The sequence below is a fragment of the Triticum urartu genome, chromosome 7A (assembly GCF_056163025.1).
Source record: "Triticum urartu cultivar PI428250 chromosome 7A, HENAU_Tu73, whole genome shotgun sequence".
In the NCBI taxonomy this organism is placed as follows: domain Eukaryota; kingdom Viridiplantae; phylum Streptophyta; class Magnoliopsida; order Poales; family Poaceae; genus Triticum; species Triticum urartu.
The window spans coordinates 676,108,777-676,130,837 of record NC_141879.1 but is presented as its reverse complement, the minus strand read 5'-3'; the positions used below and the strand labels follow the sequence as shown (position 1 = coordinate 676,130,837).

The window sequence follows — 22,061 nt, the reverse complement described above, 5'->3', positions numbered from 1 at the left end:
CCATCTGAATCAAGTGATTATTATACCCAGACATTTTGAGTATATGCTCACTGACAGAACTGTTTTCCTCCATCTTGCAGCTATAGAACTTATTGGAGACTTCATATCTCTCAATCCGGGCATTTGCTTGAAATATTAACTTCAACTCCTGGAACATCTCATATGCTCCATGACGTTCAAAACGTCGTTGAAGTCCCGATTCTAAGACGTAACGCATGGCACACTGAACTATCGAGTAGTCATCAGCTTTGCTTTGCCAGATGTTCATAACATCTGGTGTTGCTCCAGCAGCAGGCCTGGCACCCAGTGGTGCTTCCAGGACGTAATTCTTCTGTGCAGCAATAAGGATAATCCTCAAGTTACGGACCCAGTCCGTGTAATTGCTACCATCATCTTTCAACTTTGCTTTCTCAAGGAACGCATTAAAATTCAACAGAACAACAGCACGGGCCATCTATCTACAATCAAACATACATAAGCAAGATACTATCAGGTACTAAGTTCATGATAAATTTAAGTTCAATTAATCATATTGCTTAAGAACTCCCACTTAGATAGACATCCCTCTAATCTTCTAAGTGATCACGTGATCCAAATCAACTAAACCATAACCGATCATCACGTGAAATGGAGTAGTTTTCAATGGTGAACATCACTATGTTGATCATATCTACTATATGACTCACGCTTGATCTTTCGATCTCAGTGTTCCGAGGCCATATCTGCATATGCTAGGCTCGTCAAGTTTAACCTGAGTATTCTGCGTGTGCAAAACTGGCTTGCACCCGTTGTAGATGGACGTAGAGCTTATCACACCCGATCATCACGTGGTGTCTGGGCACGACGAACTTTGGCAACGGTGCATACTCAGGGAGAACACTTTTATCTTGATAATTTAGTGAGAGATCATCTTATAATGCTACCGTCAATCAAAGCAAGATAAGATGCATAAAAGATAAACATCACATGCACTCAATATAAGTGATATGATATGGCCATCATCATCTTGTTCTTGTGATCTCCATCTCCGAAGCACCGTCATGATCACCATCGTCACCGGCGCGACACCTTGATCTCCATCGTAGCATCGTTGTCGTCTCGCCAATCTTATGCTTCCACGACTATCGCTACCGCTTAGTGATAAAGTAAAGCATTACAGCTCGATTGCATTGCATACAATAAAACGACAACCATATGGCTCCTGCCAGTTGCCGATAACTCGGTTACAAAACATGATCATCTCATACAATAAAATTTAGCATCATGTCTTGACCATATCACATCACAACATGCCCTGCAAAAACAAGTTAGACGTCCTCTACTTTGTTGTTGCAAGTTTTACGTGGCTGCTACGGGCTTAAGCAAGAACCAATCTTACCTACGCATCAAAACCACAACGATAGTTTGTCAAGTTGGTGCTATTTTAACCTTCGCAAGGACCGGGCGTAGCCACACTCGGTTCAACTAAAGTTGGAGAAGCTGTCACCCGCAAGCCACCTATGTGCAAAGCACGTCGGGAGAACCGGTCTCGCGTAAGCGTACGCGTAATGTCGGTCCGGGCCGCTTCATCCAACAATACGCCGAACCAAAGTATGACATGCTGGTAAGCAGTATGACTTATATCGCCCACAACTCACTTGTGTTCTACTCGTGCATATAACATCAACACATAAAACTAGGCTCGGATGCCACTGTTGGGGAACGTAGTAATTTCAAAAAATTTCCTACGCATACGCAAGATCATGGTGATGCATAGCAACGAGAGGGGAGAGTGTGATCTATGTACCCTTGTAGATAGACAACGGAAGCGTTTGGTTGATGTAGTCGTACGTCTCCACGGCCCGACCGATCAAGCACCGAAACTACGGCACCTCCGAGTTCTAGCACACGTTCAGCTCGATGACGATCCCCGGACTCCGATCCAACAAAGTGTTGGGGAAGAGTTCCGTTAGCACGACGGCGTGGTGACGATCTTGATGTACTACTGTCGCAGGGCTTCGCCTAAGCACTGCTGCAATATTATCGAGGACTATGGTGGCAGGGGGCGCCGCACACGGCTAAGAATATGATCACGTGGATCAACTTGTGTTCCTCTGGGGTGCCCCTGCCTCCGTATATAAAGGCTCAAGGGGGGGGGGGTGCGGCCGACCTAAGAGAGGCGCGCCAGGAAGAGTCCTACTCCCTCCGGGAGTAGGATTCCCCCCTCCCAATCCTAGTTGGAATAGGATTCGCGGAGGGGGGAAAAGAGAAAGGGGGGGCGGCCCCCTCTCCTTGTCCTATTCGGACCAAGGGAGGGGAGGGGCGCGCGGCTCATCTTAGGCTGCCTCTTCTCTTTTCCACTAAGGCCCACTAAGGCCCATATAGCTCCCGGGGGGTTCTGGTAACCTCCCGGTACTCCGGTAAAATCCCGACTTCACCCGGAACACTTCCGATATCCAAACATAAGCTTCCAATATATCGATCTTTATGTCTCGACCATTTTGAGACTCCCCGTCATGTCCGTGATCATATCCGGGAGTCCGAACAACCTTCGGTACATCAAAATATATAAACTCATAATGAATCTGTCATTGTAACGTTAAGCGTGCGGACCCTACGGGTTCGAGAACAATGTAGACATGACCGAGACACGTCTCCGGTCAATAACCAATAGCAGGACCTGGATGCCCATATTGGCTCCTACATATTCTACGACGATCTTTATCGGTCAGACCGCATAACAACATACGTTGTTCCCTTTGTCATCGGTATGTTACTTGCCCGAGATTCGATCATCGGTATCCAATACGTAGTTCAATCTCGTTACCGGCAAGTCTCTTTACTCGTTCCGTAATACATCATCTCGTAACTAACTCATTAGCTGCAATGCTTGCAAGGCTTAAGTGATGTGCATTACCGAGAGGGCCCGAAGATACCTCTCCGACGATCGGAGTGACAAATCCTAATCTCGAAATACGTCAACCCAACATGTACCTTTGGAGACACCTGTAGAGCACCTTTATAATCACCCAGTTACATTGTGACGTTTGGTAGCACACAAAGTGTTCCTCCGGCACACGGGAGTTACATAATCTCATAGTCATAGGAACATGTATAAGTCATGAAGAAAGCAATAGCAACATACTAAACGATCGGGTGCTAAGCTAATGGAATGGGTCATGTCAATCAGATCATTCAACTAATGATGTGATCCCGTTAATCAAATGACAACTCTTTGTCCATGGTTAGTAAACATAACCATCTTTGATTAACGAGCTAGTCAAGTAGTGGCATACTAGTGACACTCTGTTTGTCTATGTATTCACACATGTATTATGTTTCCGGTTAATACAATTCTAGCATGAATAATAAACCTTTATCATGATATAAGGAAATAAATAATAACTTTATTATTGCCTCTAGGGCATATTTCCTTCATTTAGTTCCCACACTTTAGTGCCGGTTACCGAACTGGCACTAAAGGGCCTTATGAACCGGTGATATTGCCCGGTTCTGCACTAGTGTGGTAGTGGAGAGTGGTAGTCCTGCTCTAAGCGGTACTACCGTCCTGCCACTGTCGCTTCTACTTCCGCCTATTTCATTGCCTCTAGACTCGTTTTCCTCTCTGCGGCTGTAAGGGGCGGTGGTACCGCTTCTCCCCTTTATACTACAACCTCAGCGTACCCGCTGGGGCGAGCGGTAGTACTGCTTCGGCGGCACTGCCGCCTCGAGATGCTTCTTTTGAGCAGTATACTCCAGGTACTTCCGCCCGAGAAGTAGTACCGCTCCCTGGAGTGGTAGTACCACTTGTGTGCGTCCAGCGCACATCACAGTTGGATTTGGGGAGGCCTATAAAAGGGGGTCTTCATCCCCAATGGTTCTTATCCTTTAAGCTTGTGTTCTTACCCCATTATTGACCTTCTTCGAGCTTGCTAACTCTCAATCCCTCCAATGATTTTTGCTAGTTCTTGAGGGGAAATAGAGAGGAGATCTAGATCAACATTTCCTCTTCTATGTGAGGGGAACCCCTTGGATCTAGATCTTAGAGTTCTTGGTGTTCTCCTTCTTATTCTTCCTCTGATATTCCTCCATAGCTTTCGTTGCTTTGGTGGGATTTGAGAGTGAGGGACTTGGGCACTCCGTGTGCCCTTGCCATTGCGTTAGTTGCATTGGTTTGAGTTCTCTATGGTGATACGTGGAAGTGAAAAGTTGAGAAGCTTATTACTCTTGGGTGCTTGGTACCCTAGAGATTGTTCCTCTTGGACGGTTGGTGGTGTCTCGGAGCTCAATCATTGTGGTATAAAGCTCCGAGCTTGCGTCGGGGTCTCCAATTAGATTGCGGAGATTGCCCAGAGCAATCTGTGCAGGTTCCAGTGACCGCCCCCAAGGGTTGCCAAAGTGTATGGGTACTGGTGACCGCACCAAGGGTTGCCATTTGTACGGGTTCGGTGACCGCCCTCAAGGGTCCCTTAGTGGAATCACAATATCTTGCATTGTGGGAGGGCGAGAGGAAATTACGGTGGCCCTAGTGGCTTCCTGGGGAGCATTGTGCCTCCACACCGCTCCAAACAAAGATTAGCATCTGCAAGGGTGTGAACTTCGGGATCATCGTCTCTGCATGCCCCGGTTATCTCTTACATGAGCACTTTACTTATGCACTTTACTTTGTGATAGCCATAATGTTTCATGTTATATATCTTGCTATCACTTAGTTGTTTATCTTCCATATCATAAGTTGTTGGTGCACATAGGCGAGCCTAATTGTTTTAGGTTTTGTGCTTGATAAATTAAACGCTAGTTTTATCCGCATTTGTTCAAGCCTAAACCGTAATTATTTTAAAGCATCTATTCACCCCCCTAGGCGACATCCACGATCTTTCACCCCTGCACCCTCTCTGTGCCCTGCCGCTAGCCACACAAGCCCCAGGCCTAACTTCTTCTTTTATTGCTCGACGCGCACCAACTGCCAAAAAAATACCCAGCTGGGTTACAATGGGAAGGAAGACGATTTCCACGTTGGCGATGACTAGTCAAAACCACGCCAAGTGAGCATGAAACCTCTTTTGTTGAGTCAAGGGACTAAAGTAATCACGTATTAGAATTTGGGGTACTAAGATTTGTTAGTTTGAAGTTGAGGGATCATTTCTATACTTTCAAGACAGTCCAGAGACATAAGATATACTTCTCTAAAAGAAACAAGGAGTGACGGGTGACCACGGCAGGAGTGAAGTTTCAGCCCCAGCTGGCCCTAGGAGCAAACAGGGGGGCTCTTTATTCACAATAACTTTGTAATTCAATTTTAGCGCGTAGGTTATACCTGAAATGCGATGGGAACGCGGATGCTTAAGTGTTGATCCATAGAGTTCAATTCTTAATTTGTTTACACGCCCTTGTTCACATGAATGCGAGCAAGCTATAATGGTGTTCTCTCGACCAAAAAAACCCATAATGTAACTATTTTGTTTAACTCAATCAAATGGGCTCTATCTTGCACCATAGCGTTTAAGTAGTATTGAAATTAGGACCGCCTATATGTCAGGTATCAAGGGAAAAAAATCTGCATCAGTCAATTTTCCATGCCGTTGGATGGCATGATCATGCCGCCACCTGTTAACCTTCTTCCCCTCACATCTTCCTCCCCTGTGCGACGGTTCCTCCTCCTCCTCCCACGTGATCTACCCTGCCCTAATTGGCAGCCTCCTTCCGGCCGGAGGAGGTGCCGCACACCGCCTCGCCAACCCGCCATCCCCTCAACCGCCATGCTGGCCACCCCCCTCCATCGCGCAATCTGTAGTAAACTCCGACGCCCCCCACACCTCCACCCTCAACCTGCATCAGTCAAGTTTTGTACTCGCCCCTGCTTGTCCTCGTCATTGTCACCTCTCACATCGTCCTTGCCTTCGTCCTCGCACAAAACAGACTGTAACTGACGCAAAGGAAAATTTCAGGTACCTGGTGTTTAGCAAATGTGTGAAATTCTTCGTCGGCAAAATCAATGGTGCTAGATTAACTAATTATTATACAGCGAGCAGAACGTATGTGTCCATCCATGCCAACGAGCCAGTATAATAAACCAGAGTACGATAGATATAATAGACACATGGAATCAAAACCATACAACTCTCCTATATGTGTCTCCCGTGACCCTGATGATCAGGGTTACGCCAGCTCGTAGCGCTGTCATGCCAGATATATTCCTTTGTCCGATGCTATGCTATGTACGCTTATAAAGCCACCAAATATTTATATGCACACCGCAGACAACATGCATATTAAGAGTACTCTTCTTGGAAACTAAAGGAAAGCCTCCTGGCCCAGCTCTCAGGTTTTTGTTCATTAGCGAACAGATTAAGCTCCAATGATGGATGTTACACACGTAACATGCCAGTACAATAATGGTTGCGCATAAGTTTTCAAAATTACTACGGCAAGAGTCAAACTAATTAGCTCGATTGATAATGGCATGCATGCACTTGCACACTACAACCGGCCTATAAATACCACCTCAAACAACCAAAGAAAACCATCCCAAGCTAGCAAAGCCTACAAGCTCTGCCACAGAACAGTAAGATCGATCAGTAGCAATGGCGCCCTCCAAGCTCGCCCTTTTCCTCGCCCTGAACCTGGCCCTCCTTGCCGCGGCGCATGGCTGCGAGCCCTACTGCCCACCAGTCGTACCTACCCCGCCGATCCTCCCACCGTCTGTGCCGTCGACTGGCGGGGGCAGCTGCTCGATCAACACGCTGAAGCTGGGCGTGTGCGCCAATGTGCTGAACCTGCTGAAGCTCAAGATCGGCGTGCCGGCAAATGAGGAGTGTTGCCCGCTCCTGGCTGGGCTCGCTGACCTCGACGCGGCCGTGTGCCTCTGCACCGCCATCAACGCTAACATCCTTGGCATCAAGCTGAATGTCCCCATCGACCTCGTCCTCCTCCTCAACCAGTGCGGCAAGAAGTGCCCCTCCGACTTCACGTGCCCCATCTGATCCATCCAACCATCGATGGATGTTATACATGCATAATCGTTGCATTCGTAACTAGTTTGCATGCCATACGTACACACCAGACGTATATTTTCTATGTTTCAGTTCATGTACTATATGTCAGGCGTTTGCATGGGCTCCCTCGCTCGTGCATGCATGCTTGATAAGCTTGTGATTTATCAACGATCAGTGTATCCCGTTATGGTATCTAAATGCATGATTCATGTATTTGTAAAGGGAAAGTAGTGGCTGCACCCACTCTCGGTGCACCCACGATGCACCCACGCAAGAAAACATATCAAAACATTTCGAAAAAAATCTAAAACTTCGTGGAAATAATCATCAACAAATGTCATGAGGGCTTGCAAAGTTTGGTGGTCAAATAACATTCGAGAAGTGCTCTACAAAAAAGACAAAATTGCAAAATCTGCTCAAACAGTGCACGTACATTTTGACTAATTTTCAGTGATTTTGTCTTTTTTGTAGAGAGCTCCTCGGATGTTATTTGACCACCAAATTTTGTAAGCCCCCATAACATTTGTTGATGATCATTTCCACGAAGTTTCAGATTTTTTCGAAATGTTTTGGTATGTTTTCTTGCGTGGGTGCACCGTGGGTGCACCGAGAGTGGGTGTAGAAGAATCACTCTCATTTGTAAAAGGATATACAAACTTGTCTCGGCAGTACATGAAGTTAATTTGTTCATATGTTTACTAACCCTTCAATGAAAGTTTTATGAAGTTTTGTGTGGATGAAGTTTTCAAGATCTAGGGGAGATACTGATATGAGACGAATAAGAAGTGGCAAAAGTCTAAGCTTGGGAATGCCCAAGGCATCCCAAAAGTATTCAAGAAGTCTCAAGCGTCTAATTTTTATTTGTTCACATGATATTTGTTATTCTTGGAGCGTTCTTTGCATTATTGTTTGCTTTGCTTGTTGGTATTTTACAATCATCATATTATGATCACATTTCATAGGGAGAGACGCACATTGGCCATGAATTTATAGAATGCTCTATGCATTTAACTTATATCTTTTGAGTTGTGGTATTTATAGAATTGTTCATTGCTTCAGTTATACATGTTAGAGTATTGCCAAAAAACATGCTTTTATAGAAAGGATACTAACTATTGCTTAACTTATACTCACTCCGTTCCAAAATATGTGACTCAACTTTGTACAAAAGTTAGTATAAAGTCGAGTCACTTATTTTAGGAAGGAGTGAGTACCTTTCTAGGCAGTTGGATAGCAATTGGTTGTTTTCTTGGATTTATATATGAGAACTAAAATATAGGTATATTTGGGGGGAGTATAAGGTGGGGATCCCCACACCGGAGAGGGGATCAAATATCGATCAAGGCACGGCATGGCGGCAACTACCTCTTATCTTAGAACCCTAGTTCCTCTCGTCCCTTCCCCTCTCAGATTCGGCACTGATGTGCTTATAAGGAGTGAATCTTGTAAACCTAGCTACCTTAATCCAATGAGACTCATGTCATGCTAATAGCTCGTCCCACAAGGATCGCCGTGCAGCAGCTCCCTGGCCGCCTGCACCCTCTCTGTGCCCTGCCGCTAGCCACACAAGCCCCACACCTACCTACTTCTCTTATTGCTCGGTGCACACAAACTGCTCAAAAAAAATACCCAGCCGGATTACAATGGGAAGGAAGAAGTTTCCATGTTGGCGATGACTAGTCAAAACCACACCAAGTGAGCATGAAACCTCTTTTGTTGAGTCAAGGGACTAAAGTAATCGGGTTTTACAATTTGGGGTACTAAGATTTGCTAGTTTTGAAGTTGAGGAATCATCTCTATACTTTTAAGAGAGTTTAGAGACACAAGATATACTAAAGGAAACAAGCAGTGACGGGTGACGGCGGCAGGAGTGAAGTTTCAGCTTGAGCTGGCCCAAGGAGCAATCATGGGGGCTCTTTATTCAAAATAACTTTGTACAGTCAATTTTAGCGCGGAGGTTATACCTGAAATGAGATGGGAACGCGGATGCTTAAGTGTTGATCCATCGACTTCAATTCTTAATTTGTTTACACGCCCTTGGTCGCGTTAATGTAAGCAAGCACTACTAGGGAAAACCCTAGTAGTAGCGCGGGTTTTGAGGCTATCAGCAGCACGGGCAGCTGCGCTACCAATAAGGCGATACAGCTAACTGTTAGTAGTAGCGCGGTTTGCACCAACACTACTACTATTGACTATATCAGTAGCGCTTTTCCAGAACACGCTACTATTAGTTAGTTGTAGCGCTTTCCTAACCCCGCGCTACTGCTATGTGTTTCACCATTTCCCCCCGCTTCCTACCCAGGTTCCTGTTGGGGAACGTAGTAATTTCAAAATTTTCCTACGCACACGCAAGATCATGGTGATGCATAGCAAGGAGAGGGGAGAGTGTTGCCTACGTACCCTCGTAGACCAGAAGCGGAAGCGTTATCACAACGCGGTTGATGTAGTCGCACGTCTTCACGGCCCGACCGATCAAGCACCGAAACTACGACACCTCCGAGTTCTAGCACACGTTCAGCTCGATGACGATCCCCGGACTCCGATCTAGCAAAGTGTCGGGGAAGAGTTCCGTCAACACGACGGCGTGGTGACGATCTTGATGTTCTACCGTCGCAGGGCTTCGCCTAAGCACCGCTACAATATTATCGAGGATTATGGTGGAGGGGGCACCGCACACGGCTAAGAGAACGATCACGAAGATCAACTTGTGTGTCTAGAGGTGCCCCCCTGCCCCTGTATATAAAGGAGCAAGGGGGAGAGGCCGGCCGGCCCTTGGGGCGTGCCAAGGAGGGGGGAGTCCTCCTAGTAGGAGTAGGACTCCCCTTTCCTAGTCCAACTAGGAAGAGAGATGGGGGAAGGAAAGAGAGGGAGAGGGAAAGAGGGGCCGCGCCCCCCTCCCCTAGTCCAATTCGTACTCCCCATGGGAGGAGGCGCGCCACCTCCTGGGCTGCTGCCCTCTCTCTCCCCTCAGGTCCACTAAGGCCCAATACTTCCCCGGGGGGTTCCGGTAACCCTTTCGATACTCCGGTTTTCTCCGCAATCACCCGAAACACTCCCGGTGTCCGAATATAGCCGTCCAATATATCGATCTTTATGTCTCGACCATTTTGAGACTCCCCGTCATGTCCGTGATCATATCCGGGAGTCCGAACAACCTTCGGTACATCAAAATATATAAACTCATAATGAAACTGTCATTGTAACGTTAAGCGTGCGGACCCTACGGGTTCGAGAACAATGTAGACATGACCGAGACACGTCTCCGGTCAATAACCAATAGCGGAACCTGGATGCTCATATTGGCTCCTACATATTCTACGAAGATCTTTATCGGTCAGACCGCATAACAACATACGTTGTTCCCTTTGTCATCGATATGTTACTTGCCCGAGATTCGATCGTCGGTATCTCAATACCTAGTTCAATATCGTTATCGGCAAGTCTCTTTACTTGTTCCATAATACATCATCTCGCAACTAACTCATTAGTTGCATTGCTTGCAAGGCTTAATTGATGTGCATTACTGAGAGGGCCCAGAGATACCTCTCCGACAATTGGAGTGACAAATCCTAATCTCGAAATACGCCAACCCAACATGTATCTTTGGAGACACCTGTAGAGCACCTTTATAATCACCCAGTTACGTTGTGACGTTTGGTGGCACACAAAGTGTTCCTCCGGCAAACGGGAGTTGCATAATCTCATAGTCACAGGAACATGTATAAGTCATGAAGAAAGCAATAGCAACATACTAAACGATCGGGTGCTAAGCTAATGGAATGGGTCATGTCAATCACATCATTCTCCTAATGATGTGATCCCATTAATCAAATGACAACACATGTCTATGGTTAGGAAACATAACCATCTTTGATTAACGAGCTAGTCAAGTAGAGGCATAGTAGTGACGTTTAGTTTGTCTATGTATTCACACAAGTATTATGTTTCCGGTTAATACAGTTCTAGCATGAATAATAAACATTTATCATGATATAAGGAAATAAATAATAAATTTATTATTGCCTCTAGGGCATATTTCCTTCAGTCTCCCACTTGCACTAGAGTGAATAATCTAGATTACACAGTAATGATTCTAACACCCATGGAGCCTTGGTGCTGATCATGTTTTGCTCGTGGAAGAGGCTTAGTCAATGGGTCTGCTACATTCAGATCCGTATGTATCTTGCAAATCTCTATGTCTCCCACCTGGACTAGATCCCGGATGGAATTGAAGCGTCTCTTGATGTGCTTGGTTCTCTTGTGAAATCTGGATTCCTTTGCCAAGGCAATTGCACTAGTATTGTCACAAAATATTTTCATTGGACCCGATGCACTAGGTATGACACCTAGATCGGATATCAACTCCTTCATCCAGACTCCTTCGTTTGCTGCTTCCGAAGCAGCTATGTACTCTGCTTCACATGTAGATCCCGCCATGACGCTTTTTTTAGAACTGCGCCAACTGACAGCTCCACCATTTAATGTAAATACGTATCCGGTTTGCGATTTAGAATCGTCCGGATCAGTGTCAAAGCTTGAATCAACGTAACCATTTAGGATGAGCTCTTTGTCACCTCCATATACGAGAAACATATCCTTAGTCCTTTCCAGGTATTTCAGGATGTTCTTGACCGCTGTCCAGTGATCCACTCCTGGATTACTTTGGTACCTCCCTGCTAGACTTATAGCAAGACACACATCATGTCTGGTACACAGCATTGCATACATTATAGAGCCTATGGCTGAAGCATAGGGAACATCTTTCATTTTTTCTCTATCTTCTGCAGTGGTCGGGCATTGAGTTTTACTCAACTTCACACCTTGTAACACAGGCAAGAATCCTTTCTTTGCTTGATCCATTTTGAACTTCTTCAAAACTTTGTCAAGGTATGTGCTTTGTGAAAGTCCAATTAAGCGTCTTGATCTATCTCTATAGATCTTAATGCCCAATATGTAAGCAGCTTCACCGAGGTCTTTCATTGAAAAATTCTTATTCAAGTATCCCTTTATGCTATCCAGAAATTCTATATCATTTCCGATTAGTAATATGTCATCCACATATAATATCAGAAATGCTATAGAGCTCCCACTCACTTTCTTGTAAATACAGGCTTCTCCAAAAGTCTGTACAAAACAAATGCTTTGATCACACTATCAAAGCGTTTATTCCAACTCCGAGAGGCTTGCACCAGTCCATAAATGGATCGCTGGAGCTTGCACACTTTGTTAGTTCCCTTTGGATCAACAAAACCTTCCGGCTGCATCATATACAACTCTTCTTTCAGAAATCCATTAAGGAATGTAGTTTTGACATCGATCTGCCAAATTTCATAATCATAAAATGCGGCAATTGCTAACATGATTTGGACAGACTTAAGCATCGCTAAGGGTGAGAAGGTCTCATCGTAGTCAATCCCTTGAACTTGTCGAAAACCTTTTGCGACAAGTCGAGCTTTGTAGACAGTAACATTACCGTCAGCGTCAGTCTTCTTCTTGAAGATCCATTTATTCTCAATTGCTTGCCTATCATTGGGAAAGTCAACCAAAGTCCACACTTTGTTCTAATACATGGATCCCATCTCAGATTTCATGGCTTCAAGCCATTTTGCGGAATCTGGGCTCACCATCGCTTCTTCATAGTTCGCAGGTTCATCATGATCTAGTAGCATGACTTCCAGAACAGGATTACCGTACCACTCTGGTGCGGATCTTACTCTGGTTGATCTACGAGGTTCAGTAGTAACTTGTTCTGAAGTTTCATGATCATCATCATTAACTTCCTCACTAATTGGTGCAGGTGTCATAGAAACCGGTTTCTGTGATGTACTACTTTCCAATAAGGGAGCAGGTACAGTTACCTCATCAAGTTCTACTTTCCTCCCACTCACTTCTTTCGAGAGAAACTCTTTCTCTAGAAAGGATCCATTCTTCGGAACAAATGTCTTGCCTTCGGATCTGTGATAGAAGTTTACCCAACTGTCTCCTTTGGGTATCCTATGAAGACACATTTCTCCGATTTGGGTTCGAGCTTATCAGGTTGAAGTTTTTTCACATAAGCATCGCAGCCCCAAACTTTTAGAAATGACAACTTTGGTTTCTTGCCAAACCACAGTTCATAAGGCGTCGTCTCAACGGATTTTGATGGTGCCCTATTTAATGTGAATGCGGCCGTCTCTAAAGCATAACCCCAAAACGATAGCGGTAAATCTGTAAGAGACATCATAGATCGTACCATATCAAGTAAAGTACGATTACGACGTTCGGACACACCATTATGTTGTGGTGTTCCGGGTGGCATGAGTTGCGAAACTATTCCGCATTGTTTCAAATGTAGACCAAACTCGTAACTCAAATATTCTCCTCCACGATCAGATCGTAGAAACTTTATTTTCTTTTTACGATGATTTTCAACTTCACTCTGAAATTCTTTGAACTTTTCAAATGTTTCAGACTTATGTTTCATTAAGTAGATATACCCATATCTGCTTAAGTCATCTGTGAAGGTGAGAAAATAACGATATCCGCCACGAGCCTCAATATTCATCGGACCACATACATCTGTATGTATGATTTCCAACAAATCTGTTGCTCTCTCCATAGTGCCGGAGAACTGTGTTTTAGTCATCTTGCCCATGAGGCACGGTTCGCAAGTACCAAGTGATTCATAATCAAGTGGTTCCAAAAGCCCATCAGTATGGAGTTTTTTCATGCGCTTTATACCGATATGACCTAAATGGCAGTGCCACAAATAAGTTGCACTATCATTATCAACTTTGCATCTTTTGGCTTCAACATTATGAATATGTGTGTTACTACTATCGAGATTCATCAAAAATAGACCACTCTTCAAAGGTGCATGACCATAAAAGATATTACTCATATAAATAGAACAACCATTATTCTCTGATTTAAATGAATAACCGTCTCGCATTAAACAAGATCGAGATATAATGTTCATGCTCAACGCTGGCACCAAATAAAAATTATGTAGGTCTAATATTAATCCCGAAGGTAGATGTAGAGGTAGCGTGCCGACCGCGATCACATCGACTTTGGAACCGTTTCCCACGCGCATCGTCACCTCGTCCTTTGCCAGTGTTCGTTAATCCGTAGTCCCTGTTTCGAGTTGCAAATATTAGCAACAGAACCAGTATCAAATACCCAGGTGCTACTGCGAGCTCTAGTAAGGTACACATCAATAACATGTATATCACATATACCTTTGTTCTCCTTGCCATCCTTCTTATCCGCCAAATACTTGGGGCAGTTCCGCTTCCAGTAACCAGTCTGCTTGCAGTAGAAGCACTCAGTTTCAGGCTTAGGTCCAGACTTGGGTTTCTTCTCTTGAGCAGCAACTTGCTTGCTGTTCTTCTTGAAGTTCCCCTTCTTCTTCCCTTTGCCCTTTTTCTTGAAACTAGTGGTCTTGTTGACCATCAACACTTGATGCTCCTTTTTGATTTCTACCTCCGCAGCTTTCAGCATTGCGAAGAGCTCGGGAATAGTCTTATTCATCCCTTGCATATTATAGTTCATCACGAAGCTCTTGTAGCTTGGTGGCAGTGATTGGAGAATTCTGTGAATGACGCAATCATCTGGAAGATTAACTCCCATCTGAATCAAGTGATTATTATACCCAGACATTTTGAGTATATGCTCACTGACAGAACTGTTTTCCTCCATCTTGCAGCTATAGAACTTATTGGAGACTTCATATCTCTCAATCCGGGCATTTGCTTGAAATATTAACTTCAACTCCTGGAACATCTCATATGCTCCATGACGTTCAAAACGTCGTTGAAGTCCCGATTCTAAGCCGTAACGCATGGCACACTGAACTATCGAGTAGTCATCAGCTTTGCTTTGCCAGATGTTCATAACATCTGGTGTTGCTCCAGCAGCAGGCCTGGCACCCAGCGGTGCTTCCAGGACGTAATTCTTCTGTGCAGCAATAAGGATAATCCTCAAGTTACGGACCCAGTCCGTGTAATTGCTACCATCATCTTTCAACTTTGCTTTCTCAAGGAACGCATTAAAATTCAACAGAACAACAGCACGGTCCATCTATCTACAATCAAACATACATAAGCAAGATACTATCAGGTACTAAGTTCATGATAAATTTAAGTTCAATTAATCATATTGCTTAAGAACTCCCACTTAGATAGACATCCCTCTAATCTTCTAAGTGATCACGTGATCCAAATCAACTAAACCATAACCGATCATCACGTGAAATGGAGTAGTTTTCAATGGTGAACATCACTATGTTGATCATATCTACTATATGACTCACGCTTGATCTTTCGATCTCAGTGTTCCGAGGCCATATCTGCATATGCTAGGCTCGTCAAGTTTAACCTGAGTATTCTGCGTGTGCAAAACTGGCTTGCACCCGTTGTAGATGGACGTAGAGCTTATCACACCCGATCATCACGTGGTGTCTGGGCACGAGGAACTTTGGCAACGGTGCATACTCAGGGAGAACACTTTTATCTTGATAATTTAGTGAGAGATCATCTTATAATGCTACCGTCAATCAAAGCAAGATAAGATGCATAAAATATAAACATCACATGCAATCAATATAAGTGATATGATATGGCCATCATCATCTTGTGCTTGTGATCTCCATCCCCGAAGCACCGTCATGATCGCCATCGTCACCGGCGCGACACCTTGATCTCCATCGTAGCATCGTTGTCGTCTCGCCAATCTTATGCTTCCACGACTATCGCTACCGCTTAGTGATAAAGTAAAGCATTACAGCGCGATTGCATTGCATACAATAAAACGACAACCATATGGCTCCTGCCAGTTGCCGATAACTCGGTTACAAAACATGATCATCTCATACAATAAAATTTAGCATCATGTCTTGACCATATCACATCACAACATGCCCTGCAAAAACAAGTTAGACGTCCTCTACTTTGTTGTTGCAAGTTTTACGTGGCTGCTACGGGCTTAAGCAAGAACCAATCTTACCTACGCATCAAAACCACAACGATAGTTTGTCAAGTTGGTGCTATTTTAACCTTCGCAAGGACCGGGCGTAGCCACACTCGGTTCAACTAAAGTTGGAGAAGCTGTCACCCGCAAGCCACCTATGTGCAAAGCACGTCGGGAGAACCGGTCTCGCGTAAGCGTACGCGTAATGTCGGTCCGGGCCGCTTCATCCAACAATACGCCGAACCAAAGTATGACATGCTGGTAAGCAGTATGACTTATATCGCCCACAACTCACTTGTGTTCTACTCGTGCATATAACATCAACACATAAAACCAGGCTCGGATGCCACTGTTGGGGAACGTAGTAATTTCAAAAAATTTCCTACGCATACGCAAGATCATGGTGATGCATAGCAACGAGAGGGGAGAGTGTGATCTATGTACCCTTGTAGATCGACAACGGAAGCGTTTGGTTGATGTAGTCGTACGTCTCCACGGCCCGACCGATCAAGCACCGAAACTACGGCACCTCCGAGTTCTAGCACACGTTCAGCTCGATGACGATCCCCGGACTCCGATCCAACAAAGTGTTGGGGAAGAGTTCCGTTAGCACGACGGCGTGGTGACGATCTTGATGTACTACTGTCGCAGGGCTTCGCCTAAGCACTGCTGCAATATTATCGAGGACTATGGTGGCAGGGGGCGCCGCACACGGCTAAGAATATGATCACGTGGATCAACTTGTGTTCCTCTGGGGTGCCCCTGCCTCCGTATATAAAGGCTCAAGGGGGGGGGGGTGCGGCCGACCTAAGAGAGGCGCGCCAGGAGGAGTCCTACTCCCTCCGGGAGTAGGATTCCCCCCTCCCAATCCTAGTTGGAATAGGATTCGCGGAGGGGGGAAAAGAGAAAGGGGGGGCGGCCCCCTCTCCTTGTCCTATTCGGACCAAGGGAGGGGAGGGGCGCGCGGCTCATCTTAGGCTGCCTCTTCTCTTTTCCACTAAGGCCCACTAAGGCCCATATAGCTCCCGGGGGGTTCTGGTAACCTCCCGGTACTCCGGTAAAATCCCGACTTCACCCGGAACACTTCCGATATCCAAACATAAGCTTCCAATATATCAATCTTTATGTCTCGACCATTTCGAGACTCCTCGTCATGTCCGTGATCACATCCGGGACTCCGAACAACCTTCGGTACATCAAAACGTATAAACTCATAATATAACTGTCATCGAAACCTTAAGCGTGCGGACCCTACGGGTTCGAGAACAATGTAGACATGACCGAGACACGTCTCCGGTCAATAACCAATAGCGGGACCTGGATGCCCATATTGGCTCCTACATATTCTACGAAGATCTTTATCGGTCAGACCGCATAACAACATACGTTGTTCCCTTTGTCATCGGTATGTTACTTGCCCGAGATTCGATCATCGGTATCCAATACGTAGTTCAATCTCGTTACCGGCAAGTCTCTTTACTCGTTCCGTAATACATCATCTCGTAACTAACTCATTAGCTGCAATGCTTGCAAGGCTTAAGTGATGTGCATTACCGAGAGGGCCCAGAGATACCTCTCCGACGATCAGAGTGACAAATCCTAATCTCGAAATACGTCAACCCAACATGTACCTTTGGAGACACCTGTAGAGCACCTTTATAATCACCCAGTTACATTGTGACGTTTGGTAGCACACAAAGTGTTCCTCCGGCACACGGGAGTTACATAATCTCGTAGTCATAGGAACATGTATAAGTCATGAAGAAAGCAATAGCAACATACTAAACGATCGGGTGCTAAGCTAATGGAATGGGTCATGTCAATCAGATCATTCAACTAATGATGTGATCCCGTTAATCAAATGACAACTCTTTGTCCATGGTTAGTAAACATAACCATCTTTGATTAACGAGCTAGTCAAGTAGAGGCATACTAGTGACACTCTGTTTGTCTATGTATTCACACATGTATTATGTTTCCGGTTAATACAATTCTAGCATGAATAATAAACCTTTATCATGATATAAGGAAATAAATAATAACTTTATTATTGCCTCTAGGGCATATTTCTTTCATTTAGTTCCCACACTTTAGTGCCGGTTACCGAACTGGCACTAAAGGGCCTTATGAACCGGTGCTATTGCCCGGTTCTGCACTAGTGTGGTAGTGGAGAGTGGTAGTCCTGCTCTAAGCGGTACTACCGTCCTGCCACTGTCACTTCTACTTCCGCCTATTTCATTGCCTCTAGACTCGTTTTCCTCTCTGCGGCTGTAAGGGGCGGTGGTACCGCTTCTCCCCTTTATACTACAACCTCAGCGTACCCGCTGGGGCGAGCGGTAGTACTGCTTCGGCGGCACTGCCGCCTCGAGATGCTTCTTTTGAGCAGTATACTCCAGGTACTTCCGCCCGAGAAGTAGTACCGCTCCCTGGAGTGGTAGTACCACTTGTGTGCGTCCAGCGCACATCACAGTTGGATTTGGGGAGGCCTATAAAAGGGGGTCTTCATCCCCAATGGTTCTTATCCTTTAAGCTTGTGTTCTTACCCCATTATTGACCTTCTTCGAGCTTGCTAACTCTCAATCCCTCCAATGATTTTTGCTAGTTCTTGAGGGGAAATAGAGAGGAGATCTAGATCAACATTTCCTCTTCTATGTGAGGGGAACCCCTTGGATCTAGATCTTAGAGTTCTTGGTGTTCTCCTTCTTATTCTTCCTCTGATATTCCTCCATAGCTTTCGTTGCTTTGGTGGGATTTGAGAGTGAGGGACTTGGGCACTCCGTGTGCCCTTGCCATTGCGTTAGTTGCATTGGTTTGAGTTCTCCATGGTGATACGTGGAAGTGAAAAGTTGAGAAGCTTATTACTCTTGGGTGCTTGGTACCCTAGAGATTGTTCCTCTTGGACGGTTGGTGGTGTCTCGGAGCTCAATCATTGTGGTATAAAGCTCCGAGCTTGCGTCGGGGTCTCCAATTAGATTGTGGAGATTGCCCGGAGCAATCTGTGCAGGTTCCAGTGACCGCCCCCAAGGGTTGCCAAAGTGTATGGGTACTGGTGACCGCACCAAGGGTTGCCATTTGTACGGGTTCGGTGACCGCCCTCAAGGGTCCCTTAGTGGAATCACAATATCTTGCATTGTGGGAGGGCGAGAGGAAATTACGGTGGCCCTAGTGTCTTCCTGGGGAGCATTGTGCCTCCACACCGCTCCAAACAAAGATTAGCATCTGCAAGGGTGTGAACTTCGGGATCATCGTCTCTGCATGCCCCGGTTATCTCTTACATGAGCACTTTACTTATGCACTTTACTTTGTGATAGCCATAATGTTTCATGTTATATATCTTGCTATCACTTAGTTGTTTATCTTCCATATCATAAGTTGTTGGTGCACATAGGTGAGCCTAATTGTTTTAGGTTTTGTGCTTGATAAATTAAACGCTAGTTTTATTCCGCATTTGTTCAAGCCTAAACCGTAATTATTTTAAAGCATCTATTCACCCCCCTAGGCGACATCCACGATCTTTCACCCCTGCACCCTCTCTGTGCCCTGCCGCTAGCCACACAAGCCCCAGGCCTAACTTCTTTTATTGCTCGACGCGCACCAACTGCCAAAAAAATACCCAGCTGGGTTACAATGGGAAGGAAGACGATTTCCACGTTGGCGATGACTAGTCAAAACCACGCCAAGTGAGCATGAAACCTCTTTTGTTGAGTCAAGGGACTAAAGTAATCACGTATTAGAATTTGGGGTACTAAGATTTGTTAGTTTGAAGTTGAGGGATCATTTCTATACTTTCAAGACAGTCCAGAGACATAAGATATACTTCTCTAAAAGAAACAAGGAGTGACGGGTAACTGCGGCAGGAGTGAAGTTTCAGCCCCAGCTGGCCCTAGGAGCAAACAGGGGGGCTCTTTATTCACAATAACTTTGTAATTCAATTTTAGCGCGTAGGTTATACCTGAAATGCGATGGGAACGCGGATGCTTAAGTGTTGATCCATAGAGTTCAATTCTTAATTTGTTTACACGCCCTTGTTCACATGAATGCGAGCAAGCTATAATGGTGTTCTCTCGACCAAAAAAACCCATAATGTAACTATTTTGTTTAACTCAATCAAATGGGCTCTATCTTGCACCATAGCGTTTAAGTAGTATTGAAATTAGGACCGCCTATATGTCAGGTATCAAGGGAAAAAATCTGCATCAGTCAATTTTCCATGCCGTTGGATGGCATGATCATGCCGCCACCTGTTAACCTTCTTCCCCTCACATCTTCCTCCCCTGTGCGACGGTTCCTCCTCCTCCTCCCACGTGATCTACCCTGCCCTAATTGGCAGCCTCCTTCCGGCCGGAGGAGGTGCCGCACACCGCCTCGCCAACCCGCCATCCCCTCAACCGCTATGCTGGCCACCCCCCTCCATCGCGCAATCTGTAGTAAACTCCGACGCCCCCCACACCTCCACCCTCAACCTGCATCAGTCAAGTTTTGTACTCGCCCCTGCTTGTCCTCGTCATTGTCACCTCTCACATCGTCCTTGCCTTCGTCCTCGCACAAAACAGACTGTAACTGACGCAAAGGAAAATTTCAGGTACCTGGTGTTTAGCAAATGTGTGAAATTCTTCGTCGGCAAAATCAATGGTGCTAGATTAACTAATTATTATACAGCGAGCAGAACGTATGTGTCCATCCATGCCAACGAGCCAGTATAATAAACCAGAGTACGATAGATATAATAGACACATGGAATCAAAACCATACAACTCTCCTATATGTGTCTCCCGTGACCCTGATGATCAGGGTTACGCCAGCTCGTAGCGCTGTCATGCCAGATATATTCCTTTGTCCGATGCTATGCTATGTACGCTTATAAAGCCACCAAATATTTATATGCACACCGCAGACAACATGCATATTAAGAGTACTCTTCTTGGAAACTAAAGGAAAGCCTCCTGGCCCAGCTCTCAGGTTTTTGTTCATTAGCGAACAGATTAAGCTCCAATGATGGATGTTACACACGTAACATGCCAGTACAATAATGGTTGCGCATAAGTTTTCAAAATTACTACGGCAAGAGTCAAACTAATTAGCTCGATTGATAATGGCATGCATGCACTTGCACACTACAACCGGCCTATAAATACCACCTCAAACAACCAAAGAAAACCATCCCAAGCTAGCAAAGCCTACAAGCTCTGCCACAGAACAGTAAGATCGATCAGTAGCAATGGCGCCCTCCAAGCTCGCCCTTTTCCTCGCCCTGAACCTGGCCCTCCTTGCCGCGGCGCATGGCTGCGAGCCCTACTGCCCACCAGTCGTACCTACCCCGCCGATCCTCCCACCGTCTGTGCCGTCGACTGGCGGGGGCAGCTGCTCGATCAACACGCTGAAGCTGGGCGTGTGCGCCAATGTGCTGAACCTGCTGAAGCTCAAGATCGGCGTGCCGGCAAATGAGGAGTGTTGCCCGCTCCTGGCTGGGCTCGCTGACCTCGACGCGGCCGTGTGCCTCTGCACCGCCATCAACGCTAACATCCTTGGCATCAAGCTGAATGTCCCCATCGACCTCGTCCTCCTCCTCAACCAGTGCGGCAAGAAGTGCCCCTCCGACTTCACGTGCCCCATCTGATCCATCCAACCATCGATGGATGTTATACATGCATAATCGTTGCATTCGTAACTAGTTTGCATGCCATACGTACACACCAGACGTATATTTTCTATGTTTCAGTTCATGTACTATATGTCAGGCGTTTGCATGGGCTCCCTCGCTCGTGCATGCATGCTTGATAAGCTTGTGATTTATCAACGATCAGTGTATCCCGTTATGGTATCTAAATGCATGATTCATGTATTTGTAAAGGGAAAGTAGTGGCTGCACCCACTCTCGGTGCACCCACGATGCACCCACGCAAGAAAACATATCAAAACATTTCGAAAAAAATCTAAAACTTCGTGGAAATAATCATCAACAAATGTCATGAAGGCTTGCAAAGTTTGGTGGTCAAATAACATTCGAGAAGTGCTCTACAAAAAAGACAAAATTGCAAAATCTGCTCAAACAGTGCACGTACATTTTGACTAATTTTCAGTGATTTTGTCTTTTTTGTAGAGAGCTCCTCGGATGTTATTTGACCACCAAATTTTGTA

At 45.5% G+C, this 22,061-nt stretch overlaps 2 protein-coding genes across 2 annotated transcripts; both read left to right on the top strand.

Annotated features, from left to right (window-relative positions):
• Positions 1-6,510: 6,510 nt before the first annotated feature.
• Positions 6,511-7,195, top strand: LOC147961370 (cortical cell-delineating protein-like). Its single transcript, XM_048712438.2, has one exon. The coding sequence runs from the start codon at positions 6,564-6,566 to the stop codon at positions 6,960-6,962; it is 399 nt and encodes a 132-aa protein (XP_048568395.1). The 5' UTR covers positions 6,511-6,563; the 3' UTR covers positions 6,963-7,195.
• Positions 7,196-21,088: 13,893 nt separating this feature from the next.
• Positions 21,089-21,773, top strand: LOC125548915 (cortical cell-delineating protein-like). Its single transcript, XM_087534722.1, has one exon. It carries the CDS (start codon positions 21,142-21,144, stop codon positions 21,538-21,540), a length of 399 nt encoding a protein of 132 aa, XP_087390848.1. The 5' UTR covers positions 21,089-21,141; the 3' UTR covers positions 21,541-21,773.
• The last annotated feature ends 288 nt before the right edge of the window (positions 21,774-22,061 follow it).

Bases quoted from the DNA above. Each gene is read 5' to 3' on its own strand.
- LOC147961370 (XM_048712438.2), top strand. From the start codon at position 6,564: ATGGCGCCCTCCAAGCTCGCCCTTTTCCTCGCCCTGAACCTGGCCCTC.
- LOC125548915 (XM_087534722.1), top strand. From the start codon at position 21,142: ATGGCGCCCTCCAAGCTCGCCCTTTTCCTCGCCCTGAACCTGGCCCTC.